The sequence below is a fragment of the Neopsephotus bourkii genome, unplaced genomic scaffold (genome assembly GCF_033783945.1).
Source record: "Neopsephotus bourkii isolate Nb327-2 ecotype Australia unplaced genomic scaffold, CSIRO-AGI_Nbou_v1 NB_1292, whole genome shotgun sequence".
Lineage (NCBI taxonomy): Eukaryota > Metazoa > Chordata > Aves > Psittaciformes > Psittacidae > Neopsephotus > Neopsephotus bourkii.
The window spans coordinates 754,768-767,334 of NW_026901776.1; the positions used below are offsets into that span (position 1 = coordinate 754,768).

Genomic DNA, 12,567 nt, shown 5'->3' on the forward strand with positions numbered 1-12,567 from the left:
CCTTTTACCTTCTACAATACCTTAGTAACTCTTCACACCTGAATTTCTACAACTTATTGACCTGTGTACATAATTTTATAATTAATATACAGAAAAATGCGTCATACAGAACTGTAGTGTTATGTAATTTTACCATTATGGTTGGTTTCAATATTAAAAAATATATATTTCTTGAAAGTTTGTGCCTTCAATTAGCTCACTCCGAGTTTTCTGAAGCATTAATTTGCCCAAAACTTTAAACTGTGCTACCAGGCAAACCAGCTCTGCTGACACATAAAATCTTAAAGAAAAAAAAGAAGTAGCATGTGAAATGTTTCACAATCAAAACAAACCACACCTCAACTTTACCACATTCAGTGAAAACATCACCGAAAAGTAAAAAGAGCAACATAATGTTTGTACATCCTCTTCAGGAGGAAACTTTTCTTGGTGAGACTATGACATCTTCTAAAATATCACAAGAGATATCACTCACCATGTTAAGTATTCAGAGATATAAAGTAACTGTAAGTAAACTACTTCAGTTAGTAAGTTAATAACTGTAAGTAAAGTAACCAGCAGAGATATGCTTTTGACCACTGATCATATATGACATCATATACTTTAACCTGAAATAGTATAGGAATGTGAAGAATTGCCAAGATTTCAAAACTGAACACCGACCTACAGAATCTTTCAAGTCTGATTACTATTCATTTTTACTTCCTAATCTTAATATGTTTTCAAAGGTCTCTCTAAAAGTCCACTAGTTAATACAATCACAAAAAAAACCAGAACCCTCCCCCCCTCAAAAAAACAAACAAACAAACAAAAAAAACCCCAAACAGCTGTAAAAGTTATTTAGGAATTCTTCCCCTATTGGTTGGTAGCACTACTAATGCAACTTGCGTAAGCAAAAAGCAATAGCTTTAGGGATAAAACTAAATCCATCAAAAAAACCCCAACAAACAAAAAAAAAACCACCCAAACCCCATATATTTTTGGTTTTTGCTTTCCCCCATGGACCTCCAAGAAAAAATTCCTTCTTTTCTAAAGACATTATCACATTCAGGAAAGGGGAAGAGCAATCCTTCATAGAAGGAATCCTAGTTAACATTAAAACGCATGTGCATCCATCCAAACCAGAAAGCTAAACTTCAGCTCTCAAACTGCACAACTTGCAGGTGATTCAGGCACAGCTCTTGTCGATGCGGAGTGAGTTTCCAAACATGATAATCTGTCATGCTGGCGCAGGCTGTGAAAATCCCCAAGTTGCCCCAGCAGCTTCACAGCCAGTCCCGCAAAGGAGAGAAATGACCAGAAAGCTATTTGCATCTTCTGCTCCCATCTGTAAAGTCTGCCCACAGCTCTCCCTGCACTCACCTGTCCAGATGGAAGGTGCTCTGAGGCAAAATTCTGCATGGTCAGAAGTTGTGGCTGTCTTTATACAGCTCTTTTTTGGGTTAGGGTCCCATGGCAGGGGGATTGGAACTAGATGATCTTAAGGTCCTTTCCAACCCTAACTATTCTATGATTCTATTCTATGACTCTATAAGAGTTCTGGTTTATAAATTCCAGAACACGAATAGTAAACACAACTAAAAGCTTATCATTTTAAAATACAGCTGTGGAAGCAGCTCCAGATATTTATAGCTTTGCTATTTTTTTGCTCCTGGGATTAAATATGGACATGCTCCCCAAACTGGCAACACCAAACCCTAAGAAAAGTAAAAAAAAGTTAATGAGATTAAGACATCTGGAAAACTGGAGTCTCCCAGGAATTATTATTTTTTTTTTAATCCTGAAACCTGAAAACCTCATTTTTATGATGAGCCTTTGCAACATGAACTTTGATCCTAACACAACCCAAACAGATGTACAACTTAACTGGGATGGCAAAAAAAAAAAATCCTGGTTCTTCATCTGTCAGCACGCACTTGACCAAATACTCCAGGTAATCCACTGACATGTTGGCTCATGTCCTTCCCAAATTTTGGTGACACTGCATCAGAGACTGAAAAAGAATCTTACCCTAAGAAGATTAGTGGAACAGATCTGCTATAAAGGTGGTTTCTGTGTGTTTTTACTCAAACACCCCTTACTATTGCCCAAGAAATGGTGTATCTTCATCTAAAGAATTGCAACTGGCTGCTCCTCTGGACCATTTTTTGTCAAATACTTTGCAGCCCGAGCCTTGCTATCCAACAATAAAAGCACTGTAATGATCAGGTAGCTGGCATCACCACAGAAGCATCCACACTAAAGAATGAGTTACAGTACTAAAAATAAACCTAAATTCCTTAATATTATCTAAAGCTTGAAAACTAAAAGCAGCCCAGTGAATCACATCCAAGGATCACAAGTCATACAGTGATGTCCTCCTAATGGCAACAGCCTTTACCCACCAAACCACAGTGGATATTTTCCACTTTAAAGAAAATGTTAGTTCATAATAAGAGCAAGTCTAAGGTTTATTCAGAACATTACTGGATAGAGCTCAGGTAATGAAAACCATGGGATGCAAAAATAATGTTCAGTGCTTCTGCAAAAATCTTACATCATCCAATATTTCCTCTACTTTGCATTTAACATCGTAGAAAGAACATTATACTGCCAAAAATTGTGTTTGCTTGTGCAAGACAAGCACGTACCAGTTTAGTATACCTAAAAATTCACAATGAGTTGTGTGAAGGCACACAAGTACGTGTCTAACATGCTATGTAAATGAGCAAGAGCCTTCAGATGAAGTCTTTGAAAGACATAATTTGCTGTGGAAGAGCTGACAGAAAGCCAAGTTAATACTCTGTGAAGCATCAACGCTGGTCACGCAACAAGTTCAAGCCGTTAAGACGGAATCAAAGCCTGTAAGTTATGTTCAAACATCATGAGGTACATAGCAATTTTTAACCCATCTAGTTACTGACTCTTCCATTCACAAAACTACTGATCACATTATGTTTGCTTGATGGGAAAGTTTACTTTAATGGCAACTTCTTATCTTCAGATTAGTTATCAAAAGGAATACTATACATATTTCCACGATAGAAACAATAAAAATAGCACATAAATCACAGAATATTCTGGATTGGAAGGGACCTTGAAAGGTCATGTAATCCAACAATATTTTTCATGATTCATTCAAGTACCTTAGATGAATTAGAGCACCTTGAGTACTCAGGCTTACTCTTCTACTTAATACCTTCACTAATTATTAAAAGAGCTAGATGTTAGAGCTTAAATGTTGAAGATGTGAAATAATGAAGAGGCACGGGAGAAGCGCTCTACATTTTGGATTAATCAACAGTTTTCTCTGGCATTCATTCTTACCCTGGAAGCTAATAACAGAGCTGCCAGGAGGGTTAAGAATGCAACACATAAAATACCTGTGGGCAGCTCCTGGCTCTTGCCTTACCGCAGCACAACTCCACTGTAAGAGATCACATCCTTTCATAAACGTCACTGTATAAATGCAGTGGCCATAATGGTATGGCTGAGAGCGTGGGATGGCAATAATTAAAAAGAAAATAAGGGGGATATGAACTATTTCCAAGCCAAGGCTGTGATGCAGAAACCCCGAGTTACCCAGTAACTACACAAAGGGCAATAAAAACCGCCCCAGCAAGGAGGCCCCGTCCCCTTGCTCGGTCAAAGGGATGCCGAGAGGCACCAGCTCAGCCCCGCCGAGGCTCGGGGCCTACCTGGGCGCAGGCCGCCCGCCAGCCCCCCGCCCGGCCCTGCCGCAGCCTCCCGGCCCGCTCCGGTGGGGGGGCTGAAGGGCCTCTCCCCCGCATGGGTGGGGGGGGGGCTGGGCCGCGGCGGGTCCCGGCAGCCGGGGGGGCGCTACCGAGGCGTCACGTGCTGCACGCCCGAGCCCCGCGCGCGGGCCAGAAGCGGCGGCTGTTGAAGGCAGCGCGCGCGGGAAGCCGCGGGAGAACCCCATGAGGTGAGGGGAAGGGAGGAGCAGGCCCGGACACTCACGCTCCCGCAGCCGGTTCTTGAAATTCGGGTCGCTCCGTCTCTTGCGGTCGAAGTAGATGCAGTAACCGATGAAAAGGGCCCCGCAAAGACCCGCCGCGATGGCGCTGGTCCTGCCCACCATCATGGTGCCCGGCGCCGAGGGGAAGGTCCCGCCGCACCGCGCCCGCCCTCCCACCCTCCCGCCGCGCGGCCGGCGCCGAGCTCCGCAAGCACCTTGGGGAGAACGGGCACCCAGAAAGGACCCTGCCGCGCTTCCGCTGACGTCATCAAGCAGCGGCGCAGAGGGCGCCTCTTGCAGTGCCTGCGGGCAAGCCGCCCGTCGCCACGGAGCGCATGCGCTGGCTGCCCGGTGCGGCCATTCCCAGCTGCCGTACCGGGAGAACCCGAGAACCACTCCAGCCGAATTCACCAACAGCGTTTATGGCAGCTCACGTATACATCACTCTTTGTAACAGTGCCGCACGTTAGTATACGTTTGAGTTTTATCAAAAGCGCGTTTGTTCTTCTTCCCCGTTTTACTTCCCGGGGCAGTCCTCAGTCTCTTTGGCTTGCCGCTCTTCCTGAGCGGCGTGGCCGTCTCCCCGACAAACGAATCGTCAGGGCTCTGCTTGGTCCCTGCGGCTGTGCCAGCGCCGCCCTTCGGAGCACGAGGCTGGCCGGGACTTTTCCGTGGCACTTTCCCCTTGTCTCCGCAGCGCTGCACCCGGACCTTTCTTCCCACCAGATCCGTCCCGTTGAGCCTCAGAGCGAGATGCACAGCATCCGTATCCTACAGGGACAGACGTTCGGTTTGAAAGCTCCTTCCACATAAACAGCTGTCTGCCTCTTAATTTTCGGAAGCAGGTTTTCTACAATAAGGAGCGCCCAAGCTGCTCTGTTTACTGAATGACACAGCAGCTCTGCTCAGAAACACCAGCATACCCAGGTAGCCCACACACTGAGGCATAGATACTTGAAAGTGGGCTGTGGAATAGCTCATGTGAGGTGGTAAAGGAAGAGAAATGAAGGAGAAACTGCAGAAAAAATGTATCAAGCTGAAGGTGAAGAATGAGGTTGACTGACGAATGGGATTGTCAATAAGTAGCTTCAAGGATGTTAGGCTTTGTTAGCAACTACAGAGATAAGGAAATGGCTAAGATAAGCACTGCACAAGAGCTGGCCAGAACCGGCCTGGTGGTTACTGACATGACAACAATCTTAAAACGAAGTGATGAAGAAATAACCACCAGGGGTCCCAAAACCCACCACCACATTTCAGTGTGCATGCGGGAGGAATTCTAGCAGTATGATGTAATATGTAAGTAACTCAATGAACATGTATGTAATCTAATGAATATGCATGTTTAAGGAAATATAATCACAGCCTGGTTGATGCTCGGAAGAGACACACTATCCCCCGTGTCTCCTGGTGCTGCAATAAAGAATACCTTCTTGTCAATTTAAACTTTGTTGGCTAGTTCCTGCAGATTTCTCCGAATCAAAGGAAATAAACTAAGGAAGGCGAGGCTGGGAGACTGCCATGAGAAAGCAAGCTGTGCTGGACCCAAAATAGAGAGCCAGGGAGCAAAAAGGCTTCAGGAAAGAATTCCACTCATACTTTGACATATGAGAAATGGGAGAACACTGCAGTTATAACAAGAGAACTTATCTGTCCCTCCTTTAAGTCCTTCCCTTAAAGTTCACTTCCTTCACCCCAAAGTTTTACAACTTTTCTTTGTACACAACCTAAATCAGTTTGTTTTGTCTCTGCTTCCACAGAACTGGTCTTCCAAGCTGCTTTTAACAACCACGCTATCACCACCACCATTTAATGTCACATACAAATAAAAAGTAAATGCCATAAAGGCAACCCCTGAATTCGGATGGTGAAGAACATCCAGTTCAAACATACCTCGAACAGGACGTAGCCAAAGCCCTTCCCCAGGCCGGTGTTTCTGTCCCTCACGATCCGCACCGCCACAACACCTCCACACACAGAGAAGTGCTCTCGCACAGCATCGTCGCTGATGTCTGCAGGCAAGCACAATGAAACAGATGTCTCTTCCATCAGGCACGCAGCCTTAGGAGCCTGGGCCAAACCCAAGTGTTTCGTGTTTACCAGTTCAGGTACACAAGCATTACGTATTTATATGTAGAGGTACACAAATATCAGTAGCTCGGAAACATTCCAGCAAGTTAAGAGGGCAGACTTTACAAAGTGTTATTTACTTTAAAAGTTACAGATTTTTTAGCTTTGAAGAGTAGAACATAAACCTCAAAGAAAAACACAGGCAAAGACCAACACAGTATTTTCAAATAATTTCATTTATGATTTGACTGTCCTGGACATTTAGATTGGTGCAGCTCTTTCTGATGCCAGAAATCTCTTTCTAGCAGATAATGAGCTCGCGCCAGCAGTTCCTGAAGTCTAATGCTCACTGACAGAGCTGTGAATTTTAGTTGAACGGGAGAGAAGGAAGAAGATCTACAGTTTCCAACCACATCTGCTATATGATTATTCTGATAAGGGCCAGATGCATGAGGCTTTTTCAGTCTTGTGCCTACATGAACAGACAAGCATGACATACCAACACAAAAACACAGGTTGTTCTCTTTTCTGTGTAGGCATGCTTCATACTGTGGTAGATCTCTTTACACAAATGTAATCTTGTCTCTGCTACAGGGAGGGGCTGAATTTAGGAGTACAGGTTTAATCTCAGCCATGGGAGTGCTGAGAAAGGTTCAGGCTGCTGACTTCCCTATCACTGCAAATGTCCCAGCTGTTTTCTGTGCAGGATGTCCAGAGGAATATGCAGACCTGACACAAACTCTACACATCAGGCATTAGTAACATCACCACAGTCAGATTTTTTACCTATCTCATTTTCAGACAAGTCTAGTTTAAAGCTGAAGTCTAAAGCCTGTTTGTTTCAGCATTACTGTCAGCAGTACATGACACTGGTTCTGAATCAGCATGGGCATGGGGCATGCCTTCACACCTTCACCCTTCACACATCCACACCACCCTCAAGTAATATGCTCATTCCAAGCACCCTGACTTCATGAATACACTCCTGTAGATCACACCTGATGGCAATACAATATACTCTCCAGTCTGCTCAGCAGCAGCTGAACATTGGTCAAGCACAGACCTCAACTATACACTAAGCCCCTTCACACAGCTAACAACCGATTGCCTATAGCTGCCTGGGCAGAGTCATTCACCCTGTGGCTCACAGACAGCATCAGAACAAGAAGCCACCTCTGTGTATCACTTGAAAGTAGTCCACAAACAGGTACCAGTACACATTTAACATTTAGGAAGTTATGGCCTATGCAGTTTAGTCATAATTACCTTAAAAACATCAAGCACCAACAAGAACTAAAGGTGCCTGCAGTTCTAGCTACAATCAAGAAAACAATGTGCAGAATTTGCCAGTAACTTACAGAACCTTGAGGGGTTTCAGTTAAAAAGTGTAACTGCTATTTAAAAAATGAATTCCAGCAAAAGGTATTTAGCTACCTAAACATGCTACCCAAAATATCAACAAATAACCCTCCCACAATGTCAACATCTTCTATGCATGTTAAGTAACGATGCATAACAATCCATTTCAGACTTACCATATGAGAGATTTCCCACAAACACAGATCGCTTATTGTCATGCTAAAAAGAAAAACAAGATACAAGACAGTGAGCTATTTGTTACAGCAACAAAAACAACCAGAAAAGAGTTTCTAGTCATACATCTTCCTTACCGAACTGCTTTTTGATGCAATGTCAACTCTGATGTGAAATCCACTAACAATTTCTGTTCCATTTCTGTCACAGCCAAAAGCAAAAAAAGGTTTTTAAAATTAATTGTCACTTCACGTGCAGTATCACTGCACAGCATTATTCTAAAAGCAAATTTACATTTAAACTTGAAAAAACATTTTATTCGGGTTAAAGCAGAACCTCTTCAAGAGGGAATGAGCAGCAAAACTGAAACTTACTCCTTCAGAGCCTTAATGGCATCACATTCTTCTTTAAATACAATGTAAGCATTAACAAACTTCGCATTAGGATGCACCTTACGCCTGGAACATGAAAAAGACACATTGTTTAAATAATTCTGATGGTGTGCAGTGCATAAGCACTCCTTGTTAAACATATTTATGCCCCCTCTTGTGTGCACAGAAACAACTCCCTTTCTCTTAAATGTATGATGGAGTCCCACTGTGCAGGACATTACAGCCTGTACAAGCATCCTGTCCAAGCTTCCTCAGTTCAGAATTACATCCAAAGGAATTAAAGACTTGGCATCTTCCTCCTTCCTAAAATATAAGGAATGCAACCTAAGATAATGAATTACTGGTGTACCAGACACATAATTCTTTTTCACTTGATAAGAAAACTTACATACACACAAAGACAATTATAAAAGTCAAAGAAACACAAAATGAAAAAGTAAGCATAACCAAACATTTAACAACCAACACTTAAAAATTATTTTTGCCTTGAAAAACAAAGCAGGAAATTCACAAGAGGAACTTACTTTATTGCTGCCAACTTTTTGGATAAAGTATCTTCTGCTGGAACCTTTAAGATAAAAAGAGCTTCAGTTAAGCGGGCCTAGTGTAAATTTATCTCAAATAAGACAACAAGGAATTCAAACAGGTACCATTCCCCCCAAAGCAATGCAGCCAGTACTGTGAGCAGGTGATGGAAGCAGCTCATCCTAGAGATGATCTAGAAAGATCTCAGAATTAGATAGCTTACTTTGACTTCATCAGAGTTCCAAGACTGTTATCTTCAACTATGTTACAGAGTACACTGATTTGCAATCACTGTGTCTCTCCTACTATGGTTTAAAAAGTAATACCTTTGCTAAATGAGCAGTAATAAAGACATTCTTCCTCCAGACAGAATACCGCTCTGATGCATTTTACTATCAACTGTTAAATGTGAGGAAAGCAAAGATGCATCTACGGTGCTTTTGTGGTATAATCCCCAAGGATTCTTCTAATGGCAAAAAATACATCCCCAAACCCACTTCTGAACTACTGAAGACAGCCTTAGGAATGTGACCCTTTAATATAGATAAAAAAATTCTTATTATATAATATTCTTATGTTATACAACATAAGAGAAAACAACGTACCAAAGAGCGGAATCGGATGGATTTTATTTGTCCATACTCTTTAAAACGAGACTTCAGCACCTAAACAGAAGATATTACAAATATTCAATGCATTTTTGCATCCTAGTCATAAGAATTATTGTTGAATACTTACTAGCAAGATTGGTTTTAACATACTAATTTTACTTATATAACGTCTATTAAAGGGCTACTAAAAATAGACAAGTAATTTCTAACTGTTTCTTGTGGCAGCTTCTTATTTTACAGATTGCCATAACTGACTTTGTACCCCTTGCTATGGAGGAAAGCATAAAGGTAAACATATTTCATGCAACAATCTGAAGTATTAGTTGCAACCAAAACTAGAATCAGACTTTGTAATGATAGTTCTCATCTATTAAGTAATTTTTTACTGAAAAAGAAACTAAACAATTCTACAAAGAGCAGCTGCTCTTTCTGCCACTGTAAAAAGCCTAACTATACTAAACAAAAGGGATCATCTCTAATGGTTTTAGATAATGAGCATTATTTCCTGCTTTCCCCAAAAAGCGATTTTAGACTCAAATATATGTGACCTTTCAGCTGGAAGCCTCCCCTCTAACCAAGGGATGGGGTAATTCTTTTCATCCCTTTAGTCACCAGAAAGCACTCACATACCTGAGGAGTACAGTTGACAGGCAAGTTCCCAACAAACACGGTTCTTCTGTTTACCAATTCATCAACCACCTTTTTTTCCCTTTGCTGTTTTGCAGTAGTGCCTGTATCTGATTTAACAATACTTTTGGTGATGGCAGAAGACTTCTTTTTTTGCTTGGTTTTACTTTGTAACAGTTTTTGCTCCTCCTCTTCATCTGCCTGCTCCAAAGCACTCTCCCTTATCAAAAAAAGACAAGCTAAATGATAACTGACAGAAAAAAAACATATTTTTTGAGGTCAAAGAACTGAAGCCTCCAAAATAAGTATTTTAACTTACATTTTAAATTATTACGTTCAACGTAAAATATCAACCATTGTTTTGCTTGTTATGTATTAAACAAACATTTCTGACCATCCCATAACACGGAAAACTACTTGCTGTCTCCAGGACATTGTATCTGATATTTAGTAGAGTCACAAAAAAAATTTATTAGTTCATAATTATTTGATAACCTTTAAAACTGAAGGGAAAAAGACTCCAACATCTTTGTATATCAGAACTTGAGAGATTTAATTCTTCCTGGCATCTAGGACACTCAGAACAATCCATTCTCTGGGATCCATTCATGCACTAACCTATCCCTACCTATCCAAACTTGCCATAACAGCAGGAACAACAAGCAGATCTGAAGAATCCTCTGGAAAGCTACTGACAGCAAACCAGCAAACAAGTTTCATAGGCATGGAAGATGCAATAGAACACAGCGCCAGGGAGAGGACAATGTGTTAGCCTCCAGCTACAATCACACAAACTGCACTGTCCAGAGACCAGTTTCCTGCCTGCACCAACAGCATCTTGGTTGAACCCCAGGTATTTAAGAGAACAGATGGTGTTAACACAGTTATCAGCATCATGGTAGTGGGCAAGAACCATAGGGACAACTAACTGTCTGGTGCTGTGTGCTGTTGTCTGGTACCTTGCTCGTGCTGAAACTGCCTCTCCTTCTTTAGCAGCTGGACAAAGTCAGCTACAACTACGAAGCATCACCCTGTGCCAGAGAGACCTTCTGGTCTAAATCTACAGCCTCAAGGCCTGTTCTCTCTCTAACCAGGGATCTGCATTTCATGGACCTAAGAACTTCAAGAAGTTGTATTTGCTGCCTCCTGGGGCAAACTGTAGAAAATTTTCACAATCTTCTTAAACACAAGGTTCAAGATAAATCGTAAAATAGAGCTTTACTGCTTCACTGAATTCATAATCTTATGAATAATCCAGATGCTTGGGTTTTTAAAATCATACTATGGAGATATCATCTACTCACCTGTTTGCCAATTTTTTATCTGCTTTTGAAAGTTCCTTCTTTCTGGCTTTCTTTGCTTTTACAGGAGGTTCTTCTATGACAGGCAAGCTCTGGTCTTCTGATGCTTTCTCCACTTCTGCTTTCTCCACTTCCTCTGCATGTTTTCTTTTCTTTTCTTTCTTTAAAAAAAACCCCACAAACCAAGTTGAAAAAAGCAATCCCAGAAACACCTACAATTGGTTTATATATTGTAATTTACTTGGAGCACCACTACCCAAAGCCAACAACTGCAAGAAGCAGTGCACCCAACACCCAGATCTGCCTGCTCACTGGGGTGCTCACCCCACAGCTCTTCCAGATTGAGAGGTGGTACAGCACATCTCAGTAAGCAACCACCAGCCTTGCACTCCAACCATTTACTTCTCAGTACCAAAGAGGAAGCGCCCTTGGCTGTCCATGCCCCTTCGGCGGCTGCCTGCCTTCCCACCACCATTATTCAGCCCCTCTGGGCACAAACTACAGGAGAGACATTGAGGTGCTGGAGCGGGTCCAGAGGAGGGCAACTGAGCTGGTGAAGGGTCTGGAGCACAAGTCTGATAAGGAACGGCTGAGAACCAGGGGTGTTTAGTCTGCAGAAGAGAAGACTCAGAGAGGACCTTATCACTCTCTACAACTACCTGAAAGCTCCATCTCTTCTACGATGTAACATGTGACTGGACAAGAGGTAACGGCCTCAAGCTGCACCAGGGGAGGTTTAGATTATATATGAGGAAAAGTTTCTTCACCGACAGGGTGCTCAGGCATTGGAGCAGGCTGCGCTGGACAGTGCTGGAATCACCGTCCCCGAAGTGTTCAGAAACCACGTAGATGAGACCCTCAGTGACATGGTTTAGTGGTGGCCTTGTCAGTGCGGGGGTAACGGTTGGGGTTAGTGATCTTAAAGGTCTTTTCCAACCTAGTTGATTCTGCTATTCTACGAACGCGCCAGCAGGAGGGAACCGCGGGGCAGCGCGGCACTCACCACAGACACCAGCACCGGCGGGGCGGCGGCGGCGCTGAAGAGCCCCGAGAGCGGAGCGGCGGGGGCCGCCGCCGGCCAGAGGCTGTCGGCCACCTGCCCCACCACGTACTGCTGCTGCTCCGGCTGCGGCTGCTGCTGCTGCTCCGGCCCGGCCCGCACCGCCGGCGCCGCCACTCTCCGCCGGCCCTTCATGGCTTCCCGCGGCGTGAGGGGAAACACGCTAGGGCTGCGTCACTTCCGGCGCGCGCGGGCGGCCCTGCTGAGGGGGGGGTCGCTCCGTAGCCCTGCTTGAGGGGTCCGGCTTCGCGCCGCTGCCTGTCAGGGGAGCGGATGCCGCAGCGGGTACAAGATAACCCTGCTTTGGCAGTGCCTCCTGCAGCACCCTGTGTGTGTGAACATACCTTAATGGTGGCCATCTGGCCCGCATCCACCGTAGAGTTTACAAAAACAAACCAAAACCCAACAATAACACCCCCCCCCCCCCAACACAACTAATCACAACCCCCGAACCGGCCCTTAAAGCCTGTGCAAGATGGTCCTATCCCCGAGA

At 43.6% G+C, this 12,567-nt stretch overlaps 2 protein-coding genes and 1 non-coding gene across 5 annotated transcripts in view; all 3 read right to left on the reverse strand.

The window, feature by feature from the left end:
- Window positions 1–4,144, reverse strand: part of TOMM20 (translocase of outer mitochondrial membrane 20) — a 113,531-nt gene extending 109,387 nt beyond the window's left edge. For 2 of the 3 annotated variants that reach the window (XR_009727285.1, XR_009727284.1), the window contains exon 1: window positions 3,958–4,144. Coding sequence is in view for 1 of the 3 variants with exons in the window: in XM_061365691.1 (XP_061221675.1) it covers window positions 3,958–4,081 (124 nt within the window). In the remaining 2 variants the exon portion in view is untranslated. The remainder of the gene's footprint in view (window positions 1–3,957) is intronic. The other variant, XM_061365691.1, reaches the window with a different exon arrangement.
- Window positions 3,216–3,350, reverse strand: LOC133219031 (small nucleolar RNA SNORA14). Its single transcript, XR_009727341.1, has one exon. It is a non-coding gene; the product is annotated as a small nucleolar RNA SNORA14 (small nucleolar RNA).
- A 217-nt stretch (window positions 4,145–4,361) lies between the features above and the next one.
- RBM34 (RNA binding motif protein 34) lies at window positions 4,362–12,246 on the reverse strand. Its single transcript, XM_061365687.1, has 10 exons — window positions 12,018–12,246; window positions 11,018–11,175; window positions 9,717–9,933; window positions 9,081–9,140; window positions 8,475–8,518; window positions 7,933–8,016; window positions 7,696–7,759; window positions 7,561–7,603; window positions 5,849–5,967; window positions 4,362–4,726 (listed from the first exon to the last, which is right to left on the reverse strand). Exons 1-10 carry the CDS (start codon window positions 12,207–12,209, stop codon window positions 4,397–4,399), a joined length of 1,311 nt encoding a protein of 436 aa, XP_061221671.1. The 5' UTR covers window positions 12,210–12,246; the 3' UTR covers window positions 4,362–4,396.
- Between the last annotated feature and the right edge of the window lie 321 nt (window positions 12,247–12,567).